The sequence below is a fragment of the Lolium perenne genome, chromosome 5 (genome assembly GCF_019359855.2).
Source record: "Lolium perenne isolate Kyuss_39 chromosome 5, Kyuss_2.0, whole genome shotgun sequence".
Classification (NCBI taxonomy): Eukaryota; Viridiplantae; Streptophyta; class Magnoliopsida; order Poales; family Poaceae; genus Lolium; species Lolium perenne.
This window is the reverse complement of record NC_067248.2, coordinates 21,046,700-21,074,094: the sequence shown is the minus strand read 5'-3', so window position 1 is coordinate 21,074,094 and position 27,395 is coordinate 21,046,700. Positions and strand designations below refer to the sequence as shown.

The 27,395-nt window shown below is 39.8% G+C and overlaps 2 protein-coding genes across 6 annotated transcripts; both read right to left on the bottom strand.

Moving 5' to 3' along the window:
• Nucleotides 1-4,736: 4,736 nt before the first annotated feature.
• Nucleotides 4,737-6,186, bottom strand: LOC127298809 (1-aminocyclopropane-1-carboxylate oxidase homolog 1-like). The gene has a single exon (XM_051328667.2). It carries the CDS (start codon nucleotides 6,074-6,076, stop codon nucleotides 4,997-4,999), a length of 1,080 nt encoding a protein of 359 aa, XP_051184627.1. The 5' UTR covers nucleotides 6,077-6,186; the 3' UTR covers nucleotides 4,737-4,996.
• A 4,957-nt stretch (nucleotides 6,187-11,143) lies between these two features.
• Nucleotides 11,144-16,207, bottom strand: LOC127298811 (putative uridine kinase C227.14). Of its 5 annotated transcripts, none has more exons than XM_051328669.2 (12): nucleotides 15,956-16,204; nucleotides 15,314-15,471; nucleotides 15,199-15,242; nucleotides 14,406-14,483; nucleotides 13,354-13,555; nucleotides 13,249-13,279; nucleotides 13,112-13,170; nucleotides 12,958-13,031; nucleotides 12,482-12,568; nucleotides 11,936-11,997; nucleotides 11,823-11,851; nucleotides 11,144-11,453 (listed from the first exon to the last, which is right to left on the bottom strand). In XM_051328669.2, the coding sequence occupies exons 1-12, from the start codon at nucleotides 16,041-16,043 to the stop codon at nucleotides 11,361-11,363; spliced, it is 1,005 nt and encodes a 334-aa protein (XP_051184629.1). In that variant the 5' UTR covers nucleotides 16,044-16,204; the 3' UTR covers nucleotides 11,144-11,360. The 5 variants fall into 5 exon arrangements, with proteins under 5 accessions (XP_051184629.1, XP_051184631.1, XP_051184630.1 ...); XM_051328671.2 differs by having other exon boundaries at nucleotides 15,314-15,441; nucleotides 15,956-16,202; XM_051328670.2 differs by having other exon boundaries at nucleotides 13,354-13,546; nucleotides 15,956-16,201.
• Between the last annotated feature and the right edge of the window lie 11,188 nt (nucleotides 16,208-27,395).

The window sequence follows — 27,395 nt, the reverse complement described above, 5'->3', positions numbered from 1 at the left end:
CCAATAGCGGGATCTGGAGATCCATAATGGCTCCCACATATTCAACGATGACTTCAGTGATCGAATGAACCATTCACATACGATACCAATTCCCTTTGTCACGCGATATTTTACTTGTCCGAGGTTTGATCATCGGTATCACTCTATACCTTGTTCAACCTCGTCTCCTGACAAGTACTCTTTACTCGTACCATGGTATGTGGTCTCTTATGAACTTATTCATATGCTTGCAAGACATTAGACGACATTCCACCGAGAGGGCCCAGAGTATATCTATCCGTCATCGGGATGGACAAATCCCACTGTTGATCCATATGCCTCAACTCATACTTTCCGGATACTTAATCCCACCTTTATAACCACCCATTTACGCAGTGGCGTTTGATGTAATCAAAGTACCTTTCCGGTATAAGTGATTTACATGATCTCATGGTCATAAGGACTAGGTAACTATGTATCGAAAGCTTATAGCAAATAACTTAATGACGTGATCTTATGCTACGCTTAATTGAGTGTGTCCATTACATCATTCATACAATGATATAACCTTGTTATTAATAACATCCAATGTTCATGATTATGAAACTAAACATCCATTAATCAACAAGCTAGTTAAGAGGCATACTAGGGACTCTTTGTTGTTTACATATCACACATGTATCAATGTTTCGGTTAATACAATTATAGCATGGTATATAAACATTTATCATAAACATAAAGATATATAATAACCACTTTTATTATTGCCTCTTGGGCATATCTCCTTCACCCACTTCGTATCTCCCTCGGTCTTCCGGAAGCTTCGTGGAAAAATAAGACCCTGGGCGTTGATTTCGTCCAATTCCGAGAATATTTCCTTTGTAGGATTTCTGAAACCAAAAACAGCAGAAAACAGCAACTGGCTCTTCGGCATCTTGTCAATAGGTTAGTGCCGGAAAATGCATAAATATGACATAAAGTATGTATAAAACATGTGAGTATCATCATAAAAGTAGCATGGAACATAAGAAATTATAGATACGTTTGAGACGTATCATGGCTACATCCTTTTGCCGACTTGAATCCGTCAGGGCTTAAAATTATCGATTCATAAATCTTTGTACCACGAATCTGCCCATGGACACCCCATATATGTCTTTGTTCTACTCTTCTAGCTTGCGGGTACAACATGATCTATCTACTCTCCTAAACCATAGGGGTCTACCACCTCGATCTCTTCATAACACATCAAATTTTTGATGATGTTGGTTTCCAGTCTTTCCTCTTCCGGCAAACTTTGGTTTTGTTATGGATCAGGATTTTTGCATACTTAGGCCTTTATAACTAAGTAGTTCATTTTCACTAGCCTATTTCTCTAAGCACGCAAGATGTCAATGCCATCAAATGGGTTTAAATATATTTTTCCTTCTTTTTGTTGACACATGCATTGCATATTTTATTTCTCTCGTAACTTGGTCTCATTACGACAACTTGACCAGCAATTGATTGTCTCAGACGTTTCTAATTCCCCTTGCCCCTCCGCCTTCCTTATTTTCTGCCAGCTCTTTCATATCCCTCTTCAAGCATCTCCCTCGCGGCCACATCCTCTTGCCAATTTGAATTCATTAGCGCTTAAAATTCTCGACTCATAAATCTCTCTACCAAGATTCTACCCACGGACGCCCCATATATGCCTTCGTGCTACTGTTCCAGATCGCGGGGACAACGTGATCTATCTATCTCTCGCAAACCGTAGGGTTCTACCACCTCGATCTCTTCATAACACATGGAATTATCGATTATGAATGTTTCATGTTGATGGCTCCCAATTGAGGAGATCAATTGTAGTACTTTTGAATAAGAAAGTTTGTCGAACCCACGAGGAGCTGAAGGTATTGGTTAGTAAGTTGGACAAGTAAAACAATGAAAAGGTGCACTGATTTTGGTGTTTTGTGTTTGTAGTTTACAACAAAATAAAGTATTGAAAGTAAATAGCAACAACTAGGAGAAAGAGATAGATAACCCCAGTATCTATATCTTCCATATCTAAATAGAAACCCCTGGTACATCATTTGTTGTCTTCCATGTGTCCACACCATCCATTAATTTGTACAGCCTATTCATACAATCGAACGACGGAACGAATTTACTATGGACCAACACGCTCCAAGTTTCACCCCCTCCATCATTTCGTCTTAGACTATTCACAATGAAAATATCATAGGTGTGGGCATCCTAGCAGTCGTCCGCTTTCATGACCATAAAACAGCAGAACAAACCGAAGGAGGCCATCGATCAACTGTCTTCACCTTTAAATACCTCCGCTGATTTCAGTTGTCCCGCAACGCAAGTATGCGCCCCTGCTCACACCTCACATTGTTGTACCCAGCCTTGGGATCCAGTTTGGTAAATTATGGGCTCTCGTCACATCTCTTAGTTAGGTGAGTTTTGTAATTTATCCCTTCAATCACATTGTCCGGTTATTCTCCATAATTCATGAGGTAAATCCCTTCTAAAGAAGTATTATGTTCCTTCTTAGTGCCTCTATCTCCTGCAGTTTGTGCTTCCCTAAGGTTTTTAAGCTTTATGCCCTCCATAAATTTCTGAATGTATGATGTATGTGCTCTCAGGCTCTCAGCCTGTGTGCTAAATATATCACACACCCTTTCCTGCTTACTGCTTCTGTTTCCTATTGTTTGAACGCCCATAATTTCTGATGTTAGACATAATGTATGGATTCTCAGCCTTTCGGGAATATATAGTTAAACAACGTTGCACTAATTGACAGGTTTTCTTATAGCTTTTCACTGTTCAAATATTTCTTGATATTCTGGAAGGGCGTGCTTCTTGTAGGGAGGAAGGCTTGGGTCTAATTAGGCATGAAGAAACAGGACACGACGAAGAGTAATGCATTTCCAAGTGATTGCAAGTGCAACTTCTGTTTCCACTGGACCTATCCAAGCTTGAATAAATACACCAGGTTGGTGAAAACAATAGACGACTACTTTGGAACGTATATTTTACTGTTCATGTTCATGCTTGAATAAATAGACCAGGTCAATCGAATATGATAGATGTATTTGGACCAAATTGTTCAAGTTAACTACATGAATTTGCTTCCAGTTTAGTAAGATGAATTACCAAAAAACAATAGTCAGCAGGGCAATATATTTCTTTTAGAACAGAGATCTGTTCTTTGTTACAGATGATGAGGAGTATCAACGTGATTGCCTCTTCTGATGAGAGTACAAGAACGTGATTGCCTCCGGTGGTATGGCCTTCATTTATTTGGCAATCCAGATCTTTTTATGAAATGTCAATGTAGATATGAGTGATGCTCGATTCATGTTTTTTTTCACCCCGGCTTCTGCATCATGACGATGCACACGGCCTTTTATTAGAAAAAGATTCAAAAAGTATTGTTTACATCTCAAACATCACCGAGGATTGATACAAGAATCAACCATCGAAAACAACCCATACTATGACTACAAATCAACATAGTCTTTTAGTATGTCGCCAACCAGTCTGGCACAAAATATCCTGAGCGACCATCAGGAGCCGTGTGCATCAAGAAGCCATGGCATCCCGCTGCCCCTCCGGGGAGAGTAAGGCCCAAAGCTGGACCCAATGGGAGACCATATGAATAACCTGCAAGAAATGAAAAGAAGGTTTTTTATTAAAAATTGTATCATTTCTAGTTCTCCAAATAGACCAACATAAGACAGAAACCCCAATCCGGATAAAAGCCCTAGATTATCTATCTACTTTATTTAACCAATTACCAAACATATTAGTAATATTGGTGGGAGGTGGAAGATCATAAGTAAAATTAACCATGCGCCACAAGAGTCTAGCTAAAGGACATTCAATAAAAAAGGTGTTCAACGGTCTCCTGTTCCCCACAAAAAACGCATTTAGTACACCCATTCCAATGACGTTTAACTAGATTATCTTTAGTTAATAGTACTTTATTACTCATAAACCACATGAAAACCTTAATCTTAAGAGGTACTTTAACCTTCCAAAGATACTTTCTCAGAAAAGGGATATGGTCACACATAAGATCTTCATACATCGACTTGACAGTAAACAACCCATTAGACGTCAACTTCCAAACAAAACGATCATCCTCATTATTCAAGGTAACCGACATTAATTTTCTGCACATCTGTAACCAGGAAGTCCATTTGCTACCAGTCAACAACCTTCGGAATATAATATTCAGTGGTGTTTGAGCAAGCACCTGTGCAACTATAACATTTTTATGATGAACAATATTATATAAAGACGGGTATTGATGGGCCAAAGAAGTATTTCCTAACCAGGTATCTTCCCAGAAGCGGGTGGTCTCACCATTACCCACTTTGAAACATCCCCTCAAAAAAAACTCATGCTTGACCTCCATCAAACCTTTCCAAAAAGGAGAATCAGTAGGTTTAGTTTGTACCTCTGATAACGTCTTTTGTCTTAGGTATTTATTCTGTAACAGTTCTTGCCAAACCCCGTCTTCGTTAAAAAGTTTGAACATCTATTTTTATTTCGCTGCTCCATTCATGTACACATATGTTTTAGCAGATCCTCTCTGAAGGCACTAATACCAAAGTATTTGTAGATTGAATGATTCGAACCTTTTTTTCTTATCTTAGATGGCTATATTGAGATTTGTTAGTTAACTTCGTGCTCAGTTAAGTTTTACACCATTTAATTTGTATCGTGATTAGTTAAATTTCAACTATTAAAATAGTCATAGCAAATATATCGAAAGGTTCGACTGAACCTTTTGTTTTACACTATCTTAAATATTTTTTTCACAACAATGCGCGGGGCATCATCTAGTATGTGTGATTACAAGTGCAATTTATGCACACTAAATTTGAGTAGTATGCGAGTTTACATTAATGAGTGTCTGCTAATTCCATTTCATGTGGTCAAGAAACGATAAAGATGCACATATGCATACAAATCCAAACGCCAATTTGGATCACAAGTACTAGGGGGCTAGAGATAGGGCTGATTAAACCCTAAAATGTTGGAGGGTGGAGCTGCCATCGAGGCCCTTCTCCCTAAAGTGTTGGAGCATCTCCTCCACCGTAGTGCTTCTGTACAGCTGAGGGCTCGGGTCACCCTCCGGTATGATCGGGCTGTACACCGCTGCGCCATGCGACTGGAAGAAACATGCCACCGACACCCGAGGTCCAACGCTCTTGGACACCACACGGTGCTCCACGCTCTTGAACCTGTCGTTGGATATCAGCTGCAGGAAGTCGCCGATATTGACGATGAGTGCGCCGGCCACGAACGGCACGTCCACCCATATCGGCTGCAGCTTTTCGTCCTCGACGATTACCTGGAGGCCGCCGATGCCATCCTGGAGTAGCACTGTGAAAAAGCTCGGGTCAGAGTGTCTGGTGGTTCCCATGGTGAGATGCGGCTCTGGACACGCCGGGTAGTAGTGGGCCGTGATCTTCAGCCCCTCTAGGCCCCCGGTGGCATGCTCGAGGTACCCACGGTGGAGGCCCAGAGCCTCCGATAGCAGCTCCAGCACCGTGTCGCCCAGCGTCCGCACTGACTTCGTGTAATCCGTCACCACGCCTCTGCACGCCGGCGGGATCTCCTCTAGCGTCGGCCCATTCGGCTCCATCTCAAAGTAGAGGGTGTCGCGCCAGTTAGCCGCCGGCGACTGGAACAGATCGAAGTTAGTCTGGTACCTCACACGCCTGTCGGCGTCCCGCGTGTAGTATAGGCGCTTCGCCTCCACTGGCTCCTCGTGGAAGCTCCGCACTGCCGCGAGCATCTGCGACATGGCCGCCTCCGGCATGCCATGGTTCACCGCCTGGAAGAAGCCGACTGTCTCCGCGGCCGACTTCACCTCACTGACCAGCTTGGCACGTCGGGACGGTATCCACGCGCCAGCGAGGTCGATTACCGGGATGCCGAAGTGGTGGTCATGAGTATTGTTATGTGCGAGGGATCCCGGTGGGTGGTGGAAGATGGCCGGTACAGTACTGATGCCTGCGTCGACGAGGCCCTTGACACCGGACTTGGTGTCGTCGAAGGCCTTGAGCTCTTGGAAACGATCCAACGCAGAAGCCATTATTGGAACTAGAATTGACGCAAGCTATCTGTCTGTACCAAGCTACTTGTATCACTTTTGTATGTACTCCAACACTTCGTCCTTTGTCTTCTTCTTTTGTAGAACCTTGCCTGCGATGGAAATTTTGTGGATCAGCCGTCTTCACGTCGTGGCTCTACTCCCAACGATTTATCGCCATACCGCTAGCTACTACATGTCACCATCCACGTCCACATCTAATATGGACTGGAATAAATCGGATTCACAATGCAAATACTCGAAGCTCAGTAGCCACATAATTTGATTATCGAAAAAATGATAAACACACTCAACTACTCCATCCGTCCACAAATAATTGCATATTTGGATATGTCTTAAGTAAAAGTTATTAACTTTGACTAACTTGTATAAAAATTGCAGCATTTATGATATTACATTAATATTGCTAGATTCCTCTTGACATGTAGTTTTAATAATCTAGTAATTTGATGTCACATATGTTGCTATTTTGTGCAAAAATTTAGTCGAAGTTTGAAAAAAAAATTCCAAAAAAAAGTACACTTATTCAGTGAGTGGAGAAGGTTGATTTCTCACACATTTAGAGTTTTCTCTTACTTTGTCCGTGCCAACAAATAATTTGAAATACCTCCACTTTTTCAGAACATGTCAGAATCAAATAGTAATGATTCGAATAGCTTCTTTTCCATTTCACTGTTTCAAAAACCTAAGGACTTGATTGTATGAATTTCTATAGAAAGAACTCCTTAGTTGAAGTGGTATTTAGAAGATGTTGCTTGACACAGTTTTAGCGTGTTAGATGACTTTTCTATTTTAAGAATCATAATACAGATTAGTCGAGAGTGTTGTTTTGGCTCATGGAGCATATGCTTTCTTTATTTTAAAATGCATCTTAGACATATTTTAAAACGTTAAAAAATCTGAAACAAAAAATTCACACGTTCACAAAGTCGTTTCATGAAAAGTCGACTTGTCGTGCTCTTTTTTATATAGATCATAAAAATATCGTTTTTTCACGAAACTTGATGAACGCATGTACTCGTAGAACTTTTTGTCAAAATAAGTTGACACACTGAAATATGTTATGCATCCGGGAGCCAAATTGAATTTTTGGTCCTATATACTATAAGTGCACTGTAGGTTTACATATACTTCCTCTTCTTTTTTGTCGATGCATGTGCTGCATATTTTCTTTCTCTCTTCACGTGCTCTCCTCATGACAACTTGACCGGCAACCGTATGTCTCCGGCGTTACTAATTCCCCCTAACCCCCCCCCTCTCGCTGTCAGCGCCTTTCCTATTCTCTATCACCTCTTTGATCTTCCTCTTCAAGTATCTCCCTCACGGCCACATCCTCTTGCCGATTTGAATCCACCGAGGCTTAAACTTCTCGATTCATAAACTTCATCGCCGAGGCTTAAATAAAATTATTATTTAGTATCTAGATATATTTTATTTAGTGTCTAGATACATTTAAATTTATATTAAAACAAGTTTAATGAGAGGGAGAGAGTAGAAGGTGAGACTTCTTCCTACCACTCCCTTACGCAAGAGTCTTATTTGTTTGAATGAAAAAAAAAGGGTAGAAGATCATTTTAGACATGGACATTACAGCATGTTAACCTTTGAGGCTTGGACAACTATGGCTTCTTTTAATATGTCTGCATGTTTAGTCGCTGATGAATTGAACCCGATCTAGCACAACAAATTCGAATCAAACATGGAGCAAGGCTCCTTTTGATATGTCTGCATGTTTAGTCGCTGACGAATTCGAACCAGATCTAGCACAACGAATTCGAATCAAACATGGAGCGAGGCTTCTTTAGATATGTCTGCATGTTTTGTTATATCCAACACAACTAAGTATCCCAGTTTGGGCAACCGAAACTGAACTACTACCTACGTCCCAGTTTGTAGGCTTGCGCGTATCCCTAATTTGTTATTTTGGCTAACATAATATCAATTTATCTATACCTATATACCTAATAATAAAGGAGCTAAGGTTTCTGCCAAAATTTTCGTCAACGCTTTTTTTTGGATAGTTTTATCCTCCCACCAAAACACATAATACGCTAAATGCCACCCGTACCGTTTCATTCTATTTTTTACCTCCTCTTCGGGCGCCGCACGAACTCCTCGCAACCTAGGCAAAACAAATAAGCAAAGAGAGAGACGCAGAGAACCGAACCGGGAAAATCCTCCTCCGGCGAGCCGCTGCGGTTGGAGGCGTCATCGCCTCCTGAAGCGATTTGCCCCGTAGATCAATAGCACGGATCGGTGAAGTCCATGCCGACAACGTCTGGGGCATCAAAGGAGAGAAGGGGCCAGAAGACAAGGAAGCTAAGAGCCGGCCACCGCGCCTGGGTGGAAAGCGGAGTGTCCCTCGTGCCTGAGCAGAGGAGGGGCGAGAAACCTGGGCCGATCCGTGGTTTTGGCCGTCGAGAAGGGCGGACCGGCGAAGTCCATGCCAACAACGTCTGGGGCATCAAAGGAGAGAAGGGTACGGGGAAGCTAAGAGCCGGCCACCGCGTCTGGGGGGAAAGCGGAGTGTCCCTCGTGCCTGAGCAGAGGAGGGGCGAGAAACCTGGGCCGATCCGTGGTTTTGGCCGTCGAGAAGGGCGGACCGGCGGAGGTCCGTACATGGAGAGGAGGGGGACGCCGCTACAGGGGTGTTGCCCGTCGAGATTAATCTGAGCGATTTGTCTGCGCTCCGAGCGCAGGCGTTCAAGGAGGACCAGCTCCGGAGGTGTGGCCAGACGGCCACGTACACGATCTGCAGTAGGTGCACGATACTGTCGGGATTGAGTGGGTGCGAGGGGCTTCATAAGTGGAGATGGTCTTCATCTCCTCGCTGCCAAACCAGACCAAGGAAGATGTTTGACGAGAGCATCGGTGCTAGCCCACGCATGTGTCCGTCTACGACCTTCAGCTTGAGCAGGGCACCATAACCTTTAGTTTCTGTAGGCACAGATCGGATCAACACCTCTGAGCTGAAGAATATGGCAACGAATTCCGTGATACTATCATTGAGAATAGCTTGGCCTTTGGAAAGAATCTGGCACTGGCATTGACTGACATGTTTAGGCCTTCTCTTGAGTGTGGACTTGTAATCACCGCGGAGTTTGATTTAGATTTAAAAAACAAGGGTGTTATTGGGAGCTAGATTGCCTCCATCTCACTTCCTTTTTGGATAATATGGTCATATCACTGGTAATCTTCCTTTTCATGTGTTTGATATTATCTAACCTGTGACCGTGAGTGTGTGCAGGTATAGGTGGCGGAAGCCATGACAAACATGAAGAAGTTTTTGCACTGTTCTGTTAAGCATCTAGATTACTTCTGTTCAAGAATTATTTGAAGGATAACTGCAACGAACTTTCTGGGGATTATTTGAAAGCATTGAGATAGGTACAATGATCGTCCAAGAAATTAAAAACAGGTCAGAGTGTTATCTGTACAGTTTCGTCACAAAACTTCTATTTTGGTCTACTAACGATTAGTTATAAACAACATCAGTGAAATTGAAAAGCCTCTTTGAAATCTCATCAGAATGAGCACCTTATTTATTGGTAATTTTCTATTGAAATTAGTAATTAGATGATGGAATTTTTATCATGACAAAAATATCCTCAAATTAGGCATAAATACTTTGATTGGCTGAAGCAGTTCGTCCACATATGTTGAAAAAAACAGCTAGAATCATTCTTGCTGGCCTACAAGTAGTCTTTCTCTATACATATCCTTTTTTACATGCTTATCTCTACTAAAGATTCATTTCGTCTTGTGCAAATAATAAGAGCTAAAATGTGGAACCATAAGATCATGTTGATATCATTTTTATCATAGCAAACTTCAATACATGCACATGTCTGAATTTATAGGATTAACTGTGTAGTGTTTGGTAACTACAAAACATGTGTGGGGTTGCTTTGTTTGTAAGTGCACTTAAGCATACAAGCCCAATCCAACGTACCAGAAACAATAACTGCCCAGATCGAATGGCTCACAAAGGGTTTGCGGGAAGGCTCTCTCCACGCTGGGTATGCAACAGGCTTAATTCTTTTAGTAATATATGCATCAATTAGCAAGAGAAGTAACTAATGTACCGTATCTTTTATTTGGTTTTCGCCAAAAATTAGTTTGTTCTAGGTTATCAAATTAGCATTATTGCTCCTACGCGTTATTATTTATGGACATTATGCATTAATGAGTTCTTTCGTTGGGGGAGATTATATACATGATAAAGTTAATGGATTTTACTATTTTAGCCTATGCGCTTGGCAATACTAACCAATGATGTTTTGTCGATACTTTTTAATCTATTTTTCTCAGAACACGTTGGATGGTGCTGCCTATTATACATCTTAATTTATACTGCATCAGGTCATTTCAGGTATAAATATGTTAAAATTAAGAAAATAGTCTAAAATAGTAGATTAAATAAACTATTTACATATTATATAGGTTTGCTAAATTTGAGATAAGCAAAAAGTTGTTTGAAATATATATTAAGATGAACAGATTTAAAAGAAGTAAAAAAATGGGAAAAAAGAGAGGAACGGTTTTACGAGTAAAATCTGTTAGCAATGTCATGCTTGATAGCTGAAAGATAATATCTAAAATAATAGGACCAGCTTGGACAATGTGACCATAGTTATCATTGTCACGTGTACATTTTCGTCATTATTTGGTTGTTTTTTTTTTGTTCCGTAGCAACGCACGGGTTTTGTCCTAGTAACATAAAAATTATATCATTAGAAAGTAGAACATCTAAGCTTTCTAGTGATATATACCTTGTAATATATATCATGTATTATTTTGACTAAATTTACAATCTAGGAATACGTGTAAGCCCTATGAACCGGGACGGAGGGAGTATAATCCTATTCCCGGATTTTAGTACACCCTCTCATGTTTATTACATGTGACAGTTTGGAACTTAAAATGTATTGTAGTTAAACTGGATTTTTTTATTTCAGTGCCATCAGCTAATTTTTATGTTCTAGAAATTGATTTTCCCCTCCGAATCAGGATTTCTGCTGCCAAAAATAATGGGACATGTAAATACTATTGTTTAGCTAAGAATATATGCATTGTCATGAAAAAGATCAAACTATTAAATCATTTACAGGAATTTTCTAAAATGGCAACAATGATTTCACTTACTTTTTGCTTATTTGCCCCTTTCACAAAAAGGAACACTGATTAAATGGGTCGAATCTTTTGGCATAGAGGACCACCATCAGAACTTATTATTACTGGAAATCCAAATCAGAAACATGGGAGTCTAGGATGAGAAGTCCACCGATCTGATTACAAGATCTGCAGCCTTTCTTGACTCCATGATAAGCTCAGCATTCGGCCGGTCATTGTATGCAATCTGATTCACAAGGCAAATCATGAGACGGTAAGGAGTTATAGACTTGCAGTGCTCAGAAGAAACTCAGTGGTTAGGAACATTAAATAATTTGATGTCTTAATTGAACAGGGATGGCATGCTTAGCTGAAAATCTCCCTAGGATGTAGCTACTTATGTAGGTTTTCTTATAGCAGAACAATATAATCAAATGATCCTACTTAATAGGCAGCAGACAAAAATCTTTTCTGACCTGAATGTCTACTGAATGAAATATGCAAGTGTATACTAAAGCATAGGACAGTTTTCATAACATGAACAAAAGTGCGGTTTTATCAGGCTGTACGTAAATAGCATATATGTGTGTGGTTTTTCTTGTAAATGGATACTTACCCGCCATGCTGCTACATCTGGCTCTTTTCCTGGCAAAATGCAACCAAACAGAGATACGTAATTGAAATAAATCTGAAAATGAGCAGAAACAATGGTGAATAGGGCAGGCTAACCTGTGCCGATATGTCTCTGGAGCACTCTTTGCATGGATACATCAATGTCAATGTCAATGAACCTGACACAGTAAGGTTTGGCCATCAGAAACACAAAATTGTACCTTTTGAGATGAATAGGAATTATTATGTACTGCTTATGACTCAGTATACAGGTCATAGACATGGGTGTATTGCGTTAGTTATGGTATTCATGATCGATCAAATTCTATCACCATGAAATATGGTTGCAAAGCTTAGACAAAGCCCTTTGCAAGCTCTCTCCACACGCCAGGCCTCCTGATTTGGGCAGTTCTTGATAGGGATTGCCATCTCTCTTTCCATTTTGTGAAGATTAGAATAGGCTAGAATAGCTTTGATTTTTGCTGTTTGTTTTTTAGTTTTAGTTTTACTTGGGTCTTGTTTGTTTTGGTTTGGTCGTCCCCAGAGTTGGTGGTTTGTACTTCGCCTCTTCTCGGTGTTTTCTTCTAATATCCGATGATGTGCATTTTGGTGCGTGTTAGACTTAGACCAAAAAAAAAAAAGTTTAAAAGCCTGCATACTCACCATTTCTCATCAAAAAAGTCTCTAATCTCCCTCCAAATATTGTCTTCCAATAATAAATAATTTCCTTCGACTATCACTATTTTGTGCCTGCCAAAATTAATTTAAGTACCAAAAGGCATGGGTCAACAACCATCTGTACTCATGGTAAAATGGTGCAATGGTGGAGAAGTTGAAAGTTATATGGTACATTCTCATCGAAACTACAAAGTTGAAACACCAAGGTCAGCTTCTGATGAAGATTAAAAGCATAACAGTCGAATAAAGTTATAGGATTAAGACATTCTGACTTTGGTTTACTCGAAAAAAATAGGGTTTTGAGCAGATAGGATATGCTAAAATTGAGTTACCCTAAAAGGTACCACCCAGTAGTTCATCACTGTTAATTTACCACAATGCGATCAAGTTGGGCAGGTTTCACGCCTGAACTGAGTTAAATATAAGAAAATAATTTCCAAATATTCTGCAACGTAACTTACTCTGGCTTTACAACTATGTCATTTTCAACTGGGTCACCAACACCATGATCAAATGATGGAGCATAAACTGACCCCTGTAGAACAAGATGCTTCAAGCATAAGTCCAAATACATTTACTGCCAGAGAACTCATTATTTGATAATGATGGTAATACCTCTTTTCTCAGGGTCTGTAGGCATTTCAGAAAAAGACATGGATTGAATGTCCATGGTGCTAGCTTATCAAATGGAATGTTAGTAGTTGTGAAAGTAATATTCAATTAACCGATATGAAGCAGAAAACCCTTCTCACCTCCTCTTCTAGCATGTGCTTCTTTTGGATCCTAGAAGCACCACCATGTCAATAACTCAGAAGAAGAAAAAGATCATAAAATGGATTTCACAACAGAGAACAAACCTCCATTGCATCAAGCTGAGAACGGTAAAGGTGGAATCCGTCCATGGGAAGCATTGTTGCAATGTCTTCATTTGAATTTAGTGAACTGTCTTTTGAATGCTTCTGAGACCACCGCGCATTGACACGTCGGACAACTTCAGAGGCAACAGTAGACTTGCCTGCACCAGGTGGGCCAGCTAGACCAACAATGTATCTGTTCAGACTTAAGAGCAGTATTATTAAGTGGGCCAGCAGGAAAGTAATTCAATAAATGCTGTCAGTAGAAGAGCTACTCCCTCTCTCACAGTTTATTAGGCATGTGCGTTTCCCTAGGTCGCAAATTTGATCAAGTTAGCATTAGTTATATGTTTTAAAAATTATATCATTAGAAAGTTTAGATGTTCTATTTTCTAATGATATAATTTTTGCATTATATAATTTAAATTATATAGGTTAAACTGGCGATCTAGGGATACGGGGAAGACTAGTAAACTGAGACGGAGGGAGTAGCATAAACCACTATTTCACTAATTTCATCAGTGACTCCATTGACATCTCAACGGTGAAATGTAGCAGTCCTCCAAAAGGGGAACAAAAAGGAGGCAAGAAAGTAGAAGGGGACAATCTAGAATGATAACGTTAATTTTTATGCCTTCAGTAACAATTAAACATGGAATGCATTATTACTTATGATGTTCACGCCTCAACAAATCTATTTTGGGACTCGACATCTTTGTCTGTCTGGGTGATTTCAAGGTACTTAACAGGAACAAACTATAGACTCTTCTCATATATCATTGGACCAAAAAAAAATTTGTTCAATTCCTGTTTCACTCTAAACAAGGATGAAAATCATGACACAAACAGATGTATGTTTATGCTTGCTTATATTTACCAAAACAAAGGTCAAGATGCGAATAGCAAATAGATAACGGTGCATAACTGGTCGGTAATGTTCTAGAATCCATGTTCTAGTGCAGCACAGACGTGCAGAAACAATACCAGCAATGGACTGATTATTGCAATAGAAAAAATTCACTGTGTCTCAAACAGCATTGCTAGAAGTGGCTTACTTTGAATCAAGATGATCAACATTCTTCAACACGGAAAGAAGGTGCTCAGCCAAAGCATCATAGACTTCCTCCATTGACCTTCAGGTTTAAAATGAGAGACAACTTCTATTAAGATGGTAAGTTTTGCAACTCAACCGCTGTGGACATATATGCAAATATGTAGCCACATCCGGCTACTCTAGCTACATATAATCCATTGTAAATGAATGCAACAAAAAGGTCACAGTCATTTACTGCATAATAACACCTCATGGTAGTTTTCTAGTTATTCAAACACAAACAGAAATACACTGACTGGTGCAAAAAAAAAAGCAGAAAACTGGAATTTGTTTTTATTTCAGTGGCATCAGCTAATTTTTATTTTCTAGAAATTGATTTTCCCCTCCGAATCAGGATTTCTGCTGCCAAAAATAATGGGACATATAAATACTATTGTTTAGCTAAGAATATATGCATTGTCATGAAAAAGATCAAACTATTAAATCATTTACAGGAATTTTCTTAAATGGCAACAATTATTTCACTTACTTTTTGCTTATTTGCCCCCTTCACAAAAAGGAACACTGATTAAATGGGTCGAATCTTTTGTCATAGAGGACCACCATCAGAACTGAATATAGTTGAGAAAACAATTTTTAACAGCAACCTAACAAAAAACCCAAGAACACCCAGAAAATATTGCGAGGGTAGCTCCACCATAGTATGGTAGTAAAGACCAACTTAGCAAATTAAATAGGCCAAGTATGAAGAAGTAGGTGATTGCCTTCCTTCGTAAGTGATAACAATAACTTACTTGGCTTCAATCCGTGGAGATCCTTGTCTCTGGTAGCATGTAACCTGGAAAATCACATGAAGTCAAACATCGCAAAAATACGCGTAACAAAACTGCGTAAGTAAAGGCCGCTCACATCGTGTTTGTTCTTCTGTGTAGCTGGAACAACCGGTTGAAGAAATGTGTGTCGAAAGCTCGCGCTGACTGAAGGTACCTCCTTCGTCGCTTTGCTTAGTAAAGCAAAGCTCCTACAGGACATATATCCTGAAGAGGCAGAGAAATTGTGCCTTTGAACTATACGGCGAAGACACGAAAATAAGGAAAATGTTGGTGAATAAAAAAGTATTGTTCAGGCTTACAGCAACAAAGAGAAAAGGTATGCAAGACTGTACAGTGTACACTAGCTGACTAGCTAAGAATCAAAAGCAAGTATCAAACAAATGCCAGAAGTTAAAAGTAAAGCAAGTGTGACAAATTATGAGTATCTGTAAGTCAACAGATAACTGCTGCTTCTTCCTTCCATTAAAAAAAAAATTGAGCATACTTCCTTCAATTAAATTAAACTTGTGTCACTCATCACGAGCTGCTCATCACAGATTCACAGTAGCTGACCGCAAACTAGCACTCCTCTGTTTCAAATTACTTGTCCTTTCAGGACATTCGGTCTAGGAATTTAGCCGCCGCCTACTAATCGAAACTGGCGCTGGGAGCAAAGTGGTCAATCGCGGGTCTAGTTGCTAGTTGGGGAAATCGAGAGAGGAGCAGATGGGTTACTTACGGGGCGACCCGAGCCGGCGACGATCGGCCGTCGGCCGGAGCAGCCGCGCCTGCGGCGTGGCGTGGGCGATGGAAGCCGACAACTCCATTACTCTGGAGTCTGGATCGAGGTGGGCCTGTGTGATGTTCTTCTAGAGTTAGATTACAGGATAAAACGCTATGGATTTTCCAGAGGATTAAGTAGATAACGACTTCTTTCAATCCATATCCTATTCGCAGACTCGACTGGGTTTCAATTCAGAAACCGAACTTTTTTTCCGGAACAAAAATTGTCAAACCAAATGTCTTTTGAAACCGAAATTACCAAAGAGCATGTGGAACTTTTCATATAGGCCCTTAGATACTAATTTTCACTGCACATTGATCCATACGGCTCATCCGCTAATTCTTTTTTGTTTATCTTAGCTCCTACAATGATGACAACAACAATAAAGCATTTTGTCCCGAGCAAGGTAGGTATTTTATACTCCCTCTATCCACAGATACATCCAAATTTAGATAAATCTAAGACATCCTTTTGTGGACAGAGGTAGTAGATCAAACCTAACCAAAAAAAAGTGATAATCAAGCGGTGAAGAGGAAGACAATAAATAAAGAGTGGAGTTTGAAATAAACCTTGTATTCATATTAGGTGTTGAAATCAAACCTCAAACTATTTATACCGGAAAACAACACCCTAAACTTAGCATTCCCTGTCTTTTTTTTTGCGGGGAAAAGAAATTGTATTACTCAAACAGTAGCATTACAATCTTCAAGGATGAACTCCAAGATCTCATCCAGCCCAGAACCAAGCCACACGGCTATGGTATCATAAACTCTACCAAATCTAGCTAAGGCATCACTAGCCTTATTTTGAGAACGAGGAATTTTGACAAACTCAACCTGATGACCAAAGCACAACGACCTAATTCAGCCACAAGGTGACCTAGGCTATATATATCCCTACCCTTACAGAGGATCATCTTTACCAGCATGGTACTGTCCGTCTCAACAATGATCGGGTCTTGAGTTTGCTGAAGCGCAAGGGCAATGCTTTGCATACACGCCCCTAACTCCGCCTCCAACGCTGAACCACAATGATAGAGGGAACGGCAGGCCGAGAAGACGATCATTCCCTCCGCATCTCTGAGAATCATACCAGCACCTACACCGCCCTCTTGCTTCATAAATGATCCATCAACATTGAGCTAGCTTGACCGTTCCAGTACGAGGTTTCTCCCACCTTATTTCCTGCGCCGGATGTACCTTTATCGCTTCCACCTACACATGACTTCGTGGCTGCTCCCTTTGCATGGGCTGCTTCCCCTTCAGGATCTCTTCCATCGATAGCATGCGGAGATTATCCAGAGAATTGACGTAGCTGCACAGGAACCGCCGTGAACCCTCTATGGCCGGTAGCGGCTTCATGAGTATATATCTGCAGGTGTTAATTGGCAGAAGATCGCTCCGTCCTCTCATCTCTCTCGCTGATATCCAAGGCCCACTTGTCATATTTGTCTTCTTCATCCCTCCACTTCTTATCTCCTAATTTTGATCTCTCGTCTCTCTCGTACACAGAAAAGGTGGCTCTTCCCAATCAAGCACCAGTTCGGGTGCTCCCCATCCCTCACAACGGCAAAGACGCCCGCATCTAGAGCAGCATCCATTGCACTTCCCATCTAGGATGCGCACATACTGAATTTGGCTTGCTTGATGTCAGACTTGGCTAATACATAGACAACTGGCGGCAGATCAGTCGACTAGATATTAGACATCAATCAGCTAGCTAGATTCTTTATTTTCGGCTAGTTACTAGATAACGGGCATCTGATAGGTAATAACTGATCAAGACAAACATACAATGAGCATCTCAGCAATCCTTTTATTTACTATGGGTATAGCTTTTTATTGAAGATGCTTCATAGAATACTCACTATGGAATGATGTAAACTTCCACCATGAATGATGCATGGCTTAGGTTAGCGGCCCAGCGTTTCTCTAACACATATACAAACTCCATGGACTTACAAGTTTCCATTCTATTTCCATCGATAGGCATCCATAAGCAAAAGATCATGACATCAACTAAATAATAAGTGCAATGTTGAAAGCGTGCCCCATGAAAGCATGGTTGTGCTAACTCCCAACTTACAACTTGTAAGCATATAATCAACATAAGATAGTCAAAATGGTTCAAGTTTATTAAGTGCAAGAAAGAAAATGTGCCATCAAGTTCGTGAGAGCTTTACTGACTATTTTTCTCATAATCAATTCGAAAGATAGATAAAACATGATGAATATACTTGGAATAGTAATAATGCTAATATGTAGATATGGTGGACACAATTGGAAAATTTTGGTTATTGGTGGTTGGATGCACGAATAGAGCTTCATACTCAGTACAGGCGAAGGCTAGCAAAAGAAGAGAATGGCCATAATCATGTATAGCGACAAAACAATATTAATCAAAGCATAAAGTGATATCACAAGTCAAAAGGTAAATGATCATGGAGGCTTTAGTTGAATGGTTGGTAATCATAACATGGTGTAAGCATGTACCAAGTCAACCCAATAAAGCATCAAAGGAGAATATCACAATATTATGCTTCTATGATAGAAACAACACATGATTCTTTCAATTGCACATTAAGCACTCTCAGATATTTAAGATAAGTCATGATGCAACAATAAATACTAAGCATATCATAAAAATAACATCCAACACGACATGTCAAAGTATATGTCATAGTCTAGACAAACTTCCTTTTGCATCACTATTGGCATGAAACTTTTTACTCGTCTCCAACACCAATCAATTTATTTGAAACAACTCTCATAGATAAAAAAAATCAATATGGACCAGAGAGCTAATCATACATAAATAAATAAAACTAACAAGCTCTGAACAAAAATATAAGTACAAAACCAAAGCTAAATGAAGTACTAGAAAACTAGAACATCACATAACAGTAAAAATGGAAACTAGAGTGTTCTATGCAATTAAAACAGAGTGTGTCATTCTCCAAAATAATATGCTGAGCTCCAACCTTATTGTACAGCAAACAAAAGAAAAGAAAACTAAAAACAAAAATAAAGACACTCCAAGAATAACACATAGCATATGAAGCAATAAAAATATAGCGCACAGAAAGATAACTTGTTGCTTTGTTGATGAAGAAGGGGATGCCTTGGGCATCCCCAAGCTTTGACGCTTATACCTCTTGGATATTTCTTGGGGTGGTAGGGGGCATCCCCAAGCTTGAGATTTTGTCCATTCTTCATCTTATTACATCATTCTTCTCTCCCTACACTTGAACTTCCTTCATACAAAACTTCGCACAATTCTTCATTAGCAACATTAGTGCAATCAAAATAATAAATCCACTTGGGTCCAGTTCTAACATACATCAAACATCCATAAAAACATTAGCTACTGTAGAAACTATTTAAAAAGCTCTTTCTCTCAAAAGAACCAAAAAAGAAAGAGAATAAGAGGCAAATGCAAATAGTTGCAGAAATCTATCAAAACAGAACACAAGGTAAAGATCGATTTTTTCGAAAATAATCTATTGCTCAGATCGAAAAGTGCAAAACTAATGAAAGTTAGATAATAACCCGGATCATATGCTCAAAAATTGACAGCTCAAAATTACGTACTGGATAGGAGTACAAATGTTTATAGTAACAACACAGAATCTGTTTCTGGACAGCAACTTCCCCAAATCTTATTTTCTTGCTATTAGAGGCTACTCTTGGCGCAAAAATGAAATAAAAATGATAAGGAGAGGTTGTGACAGAGGCAACAACTTTTAAGACTCAACAAAATAAAAATTATAGAAAATAAACATGGGTTGTCTCCCATAAGCGCTTTTCTTTAACGCCTTTCAGCTTGACGCAGAAAGTATTTGCATCAAGTATTATCAAGAGAAGAAGCATCAACATCATAACTTGTTCTAATAATAGAATCAAAAGGTGAATTATTTATTTTTATAGAGAAGTGTTCCATAACTTTCTTGAGTGGGAATTGATATCTAACAATTTCATCTCTCATATCAATAATAGCGCCAACAATTCTAAGAAAAGGTCTTCCCAAAACCATAGGACAAGAAGCATTGCATTCAGCATCCAAGATAACAAAATCAACGGGGACCAGGTTATTATTAACCATAATAAGAATATTATTAACTCTCCCCAAAGGTTTCTTTTTAGCAATAGCGGCATGGTGAACATCCAAATAACATTGTTTCAACGGTGGCAAGTCAAGCATGCATATCATAGATTTTTCTAGGCATGACAGAAATACTTGCACCAAGATCACATAAAGCATTGCAATCAAAGTCATCTAATCTCATCTTAATGATGGGCTCACAACCATCTTCTAACTTTCAAAGAATAGAAGCTTCATGTTTTAACTTTTCTTCTCTAATTTGCATGAGAGCATTTGTAATATGCTTCGTAAAAGCCATATTTATAGCACTAGCTAGCATTGGGACTTCTAGCAAGCTTTTGTAAAAACTTTATTACTTCAGAGGTATTGCAGCCACCAAAACCAAAGTCATTATCATCAAAGGTAAAGGACTATTGTTTCCCATATTACGAAAAATTTCAGCACTCTTATCGGAAATAGTTTCAGCGGTGCTAGGCAATTTTGTAGAAGGAGTAGGGACTTTTTCTACGCCAATTATTTTACCATTAATAGTAGGAGGCTTGCTAGCATTTGAAGTCTCAGTATTAATAGTGGTAGTAATGGTGCAAACTTTAGTCAAGTTATTATTTTTAGCAATTTCATCCTCTCTTTCCCACCTAGCATGCAATTCCGCCAACATACTAACATTTTCGTCAATTCTAACTTGAATGGCATTCAAATTTTTGCTTTCTTTAACATCAGGGGGCATAGCTTTTAATTTAAGAAATTCAAAATCATGAGCAAGGATATCAACTTTAGAAGCAAGAACATCAATTTTACCAAACTTTTTCTCAACAGATTTATTGAAAGCAGTTTGTTTACTAATAAAATCCTTAAGCATGACTTCAAGATCAGAGGGTGCACTTCTATTGTTGCTATAAGAATTGCGTAAGCAGTACCATTATTAGAAGGATATGGCCTATAATTGTTGCTACCAAAATTATTCCTATAAGCATTGTTGTTAAATTGTTGCTTTTAATGAAGTTCACATCAACATGCTCTTCTTGAGCAACAAAAGAAGCTAAAGGAACATTATTCGGATCAACATGTGATTTACCATTAACAAGCATAGACATAATGGTATCAATATTATCACTCAAGGAGGAGGTTTCTTCAACAGAATCTACCTCCTTACCTTGTGGAGCCTCTCAGTGTGTCATTCAGAATAATTTATCATCATATCATCAAGAAGCTTTGTTAAAGACCCCAAAGTAATGGACATAAAAGTACCTCCAGCAGCTGAATCCAGGATATTTCTTGAAAGAAAAAAATTAGTCTTGCATAGAAAGTCTAGATGATCATCCAAGTAGTCAGTCCATGAGTGGGACAATTCTTTACCAAAGATTTAATTCTTTCCCAAGCTTGAGCAACATGTTCATTATTAAATTGTCTAAGTTTCATTATGTCACTACGCAAGGATATAATCTTAGCAGGAGGATAATATTTTTCAATGAAATCATATTTGCATTTAACCCAAGAATCAATATTATTTCTAGGCAAAGATAGCAACCAATCTTTAGCTCTTCCTCTCAAAGAGAAAGGATACAGTTTCAATTTTATAATGTCACCATCCACATCCTTATATTTTTGCATGTCAGAAAGTTCAACAAAATTATTAAGGTGAGCAGCAGCATCATCAATACTAACACCAGAAATTTGCTCTTTCAAAACAAGATTTAACAAGGCAAGTTTAATTTCGTAGAAAGCTGCTTCAGAAGCAGGTGGAGCAATAGGTGTGCATATAAAATTATTATTATTTGTACTAGTAAAGTCACACAACTTGGTGTTTTCAGCAAAGCCCATTTTAGCAAGATAAAAATAGAACAACAGAAATAAAAAACTATAATAGCAACTAATTTTTTGTGTTTTTTATATAAAGAAGCAAACAAGATAAAATAAATTAAACTAAGAAAAACAATAACAATGTAAATAGATTAGATATGAGAGACTCCCCTTGTAGAAATCCTCTTTCTCCTCGGTAACGGCGCTAGAAAAATCCTTGATGATGCTCAATACAAGTTGTTGGGAAACCCCAAGAGGAAGGTATGATGAGCACCACAGTAAGTTTTTCCTCAGTAAGAAACCAAGGTTTAATCGACCAGTAGGAGAAAGGCGTGACTTATGAAGCTGTTGTTGGCTGACTATTGGCAGGGCGCACTACCGGCATCAGCAACAACGTGGAACCTGCACACAACACAATCGCAATACTTTGCCCCAACTCATAGTGAGGTTGTCAATCTCATTTGTTTTGCTAATAACAAAGAGTTAACCGTATGGTGTGGAGAGAGATGTTTATAGTGAATGAAAAGAAAACAGTGTTTGCAGAAAATAAACAGAACAGGATGAGTGTATCAGTGTAAAGGAAAGGACTGGGGTCCACAGTTCACTAGTAGTGTCTCTCCATAAAGATAAATAGCATGTTGGGTGAACAAATTACAGCTGGGCAATTGGTAGAATAAAGTTCATACATAGCAAGACGGCTTCTATGGGATTCGTTTGGGCATTACAACATAATAAATAGACCGTAATCCAACTGCGTCTATGACTAATAATCCACCTTCCGGTTAGCGTCTGCACCCCTTTTAGTATTAAGAAAGCAACGGATAATCGCATTAAGCAATGTGTGTAAAGTAAACAATAGAATTACCCTTGGATAAAACATTCTTGTTTTCTCCCTAGTACCAACAACACATCTACAATCTTAGAAGTTATTGTCACTCTCCCAGATTACTAAAGGCATGAACCCACTATCGAGCATAAATACTCCCTCTTGAAGTCACAAGCATCTACTTGGTCAGAGCATCTACTAGCAACGGAGATCATGCAAGATTACAAATAACATATGACATCAATCTCAACCATAGTATTCAATATTCATCGGGATCCCAGCAAACACAACATGTAGCATTACATAAAGATGATCTTGATCATGATAGGCAGCTCACAAGATCTAAACATGAGGCACAAATTGGAGAAGACGACCATCTAGCTACTGTTATGGACCCATAGTCTAGGGGTGAACTACTCACGCATCACTTCGGAGGCGGGCATGGCGATGTAGGAGCCTCCGGTGATGATCTCCCCCTCCGACAGGGTGCCGGGAAGAGCTTCAGAACTCTCCCGAGATGGGTTATGTAATGGCGGCCACGACGGAATTTTTCGTAGATGAAGTCTCGGGTATCTAGAGTTTTCCCGAGATCATGAATAAATAGGCGAAGGAGATAGGTCGGTGGGGTGCCGAGTTGGCCCACACCACACCTAGGCGCGGCCCAGGCCAGGCCGCGCCTAGGCCTGCTCTGGCCGTCCTGCTGCACCTCTTCGACCCTCCTTCGGACTTCTTCTTTGTTACGGTAAAATATTGACTTCGTCTTTTGTTTCGTCCAATTCCTAGAATATTTCTTGTACAGCTTTTTTGAGACCAAAAACAGCAGAAAACAAGGAACTGGCACTGTGGCATATTGTCAATAGGTTAGTGCCAGAAAATGTATAAAAGTGTAATGAAGTGCAAGTAAAACATAATAAAATTGGTGTACAACAAGCATGGAGCATCAAAAATTATAGATACGTTTGCGACGTATCAATGAGCTCGCACTAGAAGACATTATCCCTAAGAATTCTTCGGGTGATTACACAATCCCAATTCACTACGTCCGCCCTGATCGTCGGAGAGAGACGGCGTATCTTCAAGGATGGACAATCATGTCGATCACATCATTCATGTGACTCATGCTTAACCTTTCGACCATCTTGTGTTCTCGAGGCAATATTTGTACATGCTAGGTTCACCAAATAACTCCTTAGTTTTAGTGCTTATGAAACATGGCTTACACCCTCGATACATGAATGTAGCAAATGTATAGCGCCTCATTATCACTGCCTGCTTCATTAGGGTACCCAATCTATTGTGATGCACGCTGAGGATGAACACTAATTTGATGTTTGATCCGGGGATCATCTTATTTGGAGCTTTTTTAATGTGGCTAATAAGCACTAGCAACTATACTCGCAAAAAACACTAGCAACTAAACAAGATGTTATGTCGATATCTACATCAAATATAATGTATTAGTTGACATGTGTCATGGGTGAATCATCTATGCATCTAGATTCTCATCATATGCTTTAGCATAGTGCCCACTTTGTGACTGCCTCAAGTTGATTGACCATCATGGCAATGGGCTATCACTACAAATTAGTAATAACTAGTAGTAAGCTACTATACACCATGACCATAACATGTTGCAAACCACTTTGCAACAAAAGATAGATGTCTCTACTTTATTAGTTGCAAAAAAATTACGTGGATGTTTGGGATTATGCGAGAAGAACGGTTCTTAACCTACGAGCATTCAACCACAACGCCAATAAGATAATTGTCTCTACTACACCCCTCTCATGGCCCTCCGTTGCAAATGCCACGCCGCTAAAGTAAAAGAGACTGTCACCACACCCCCCTAGCCACATACATGGTACGATCGATGTGCAGAACCAGTCTCGCGTGAAGTCGGTCAGGGGCGGCTTCATCACCGCAGTAGTAGACAAGTACACGGGGGAGGGTAAAATTTATAGAATCGATGCCCGCATGTAGCACATGTGTTCTGTCTACTACGCATAGGTTGCCTATATATGATACCATTATTGGTCTCGCAGCAGAAAACAAAAAAAATCTTACTTTAATACGAACCCTAATACTCCCAAGATCTATCTATCTGGTAATGCAGTAACGGAGGTGATATCAGTAATGTACCCTCGTAGACCGATAGCGGTTAACGTCCGCTAGAACGTGGATGGTGTAGACGGACAGTTGTCGCCGACCTCGGGGTCATGAAGAAGTCCTCTCCCCGACCTCAAGTGCCACAGGTGCAGCACCTCGTAGTTTCGCACACGTATGATGCTCAACGACACTCCCGGCTCCGATCCAGCGAAGTTACGGAAATAGATCTTCTAGATCCGGATCCCAGCGGCACTCCTGCGTACCAGGTGGATCAGAGTTGTCTCCTCTCTATGCAGTTCTTCGGGGAACCACACGGAGTCGAAAAGTAGAGAGAGATAATTCTATATTTAATTGAGTATTTATTTTTCCCCAATGGACCACTATATATAGTGGGCAAAGGGGGAAAGGAAACAGGGGGCAAGGTGGGACTAAACAAAGGAGGAGAGGAGGGCAACCCCCCCCCCCCCCCCCCCACTCGTTCGGTCGCCCGGGTGAGCCGGCTCACCCTTTCCTTCTTTTCTTTTTACTTTTCTTTTATTTGGACCTTCCATATGCGGCCTAATAAAATAGGTATGCCCTTTTTTAATTAAATAAAATTCATGTTTTTTTATTAAATTGAATATATTTAAGTATATTAATTCATTGAATCAACATATTAAACGTATCTTTTAATTGCCATTAGTCTGAGACACCTCCCGAATTGTTCCGAACATCTTTCGGATTTGTCCTGAACCATGTTCCGAATATATCTCTCAACTCCGATGAATCCAAAACAATCTTGAGTTTTGTTGAACCCTTAAGTGTGTTACCCTACGTTTCGAAAATATCATAGCTATGATCGACTAGGTCACCGACCATATGATCACTAGGGGGGTCTAGAGAACCATCGCGATCAATATGTATTACATGAAGATATGATCATCGTTTGAACCTATGCAATTATTCTTATTCCTTTTGTTCATTCGATACGGAACTCGTCCAAGACATGATCATCGGTATCTCGATACCTAGTTTGGTATCGTTACCGACAAGGCTTTTTCAGCTCGTTCACACGTGATTACATCCTCGTGACTGATAACCCCCAAGTGCAGGGGGTCATCGTAGTACAATTCGATAAGTATTTGAGTGTCGAACCCACAAGGAACTAAAGGTAAACTGTCTATTCTCTAAAGTCCTATAACCCACTTATATGGCCTTCTATGCAAAGCTAGGATCTATAATGTGTGTGAAGAGGTTTGTACTATGAAACTACAAGTGCTTAAATTAAAATATAATGATTAATACTAATGAAATAAATTAAAGTGAGATGAAGTGAAGTGAAGTGGAGTAACTCAGGGGAGTAAGTGTTCTAGCAAATTGCTACTTCATTTGTGTGGTTGTCATAATTAGTGAAGCACAAAGATAGTCTTTTTATAGTTTCTTCTAGAGATGGGCCATAGATAGGTGTAGCCATAAACATGAGCAATTCCACCACTAGTGATTGATCTCAAGGCCAATTAAGAACAAACAAGGGAATTATTAAGACATAAAGTAAAACCACCGTTGTAAGTTCAAAGGTTCCCATAGTTATACCCCGTTGGTTAACCATGAATTAATACAACATGAATCTAACAATTGGGATTCGGTTTCTGTCAAACTCCGGCTATCTCTCATCCTATCAACATACAACGGTGACAACCTTATGCATCCCCAAACATATGTGTGCACTCATATATCAGTACAAATGATCATCATAGAAGATAACAAATACTTATATTTAACCATCACAAACTATCACACAATTGCCATGAACAAGTCACTACTCAAACATCAACATAGAGATAGAATAGATCATGGGAAAATAATATATTGCATAATACATTATGTTTGCCAAGAGATCACAAGGGGTAGATGAAGATGATGCTGCTATGATGGATGCGATGATTTTGATGAAGATGACCACACCGGGGGGAGGGGTGGAGTCCACCGGAGGCGATTCCGACAGCATTCGCCCACCCCCCCCCCCCCCCACCCCCCTCTGATCACCACCGGCAGTGGCATGCTGACTCTCTGTTTTTATATGTTTTTGATCTCCACCACCGTAGCCTCTACGAAACCCTAGGGGTTCTATATATATTGGTTTTTAGGTCAAAACAAGTCGGTGGACGTGAGATTGAAGTGAATCGGACGATCAAGGCGAGAAAGAGCACAGGTGGTGCGCCTAGAGGGGAGGGCGCGCCACCAGGCTTATTTTCCCTCATGGTGTCCTCATGGTGTCCCTCTTCAGACCATTTTGTTCGTTTCGAAAGTTCCGAAGCGTGGCCCCTAACCTTGCCCTTTTTCGAGTCCAGGAGCTCCTGGAAAGTCAAAAACACTAAAAAGAGACGTTTTCTGTCAAACAGAACTAGAACCGGAGGAGAGGGGATTGTTTAGAAAACCCCCAAAAAACAATATAAAACATGCAAATAACATTATATAAGATGCAAATAGGTGGTAATATGTGGCAATAAAGTGCAAAGTTCATGTATGCATTTTACATGCATCAACATCCCTGAGCTTAACCTATGCTCATCCTTGAGCATA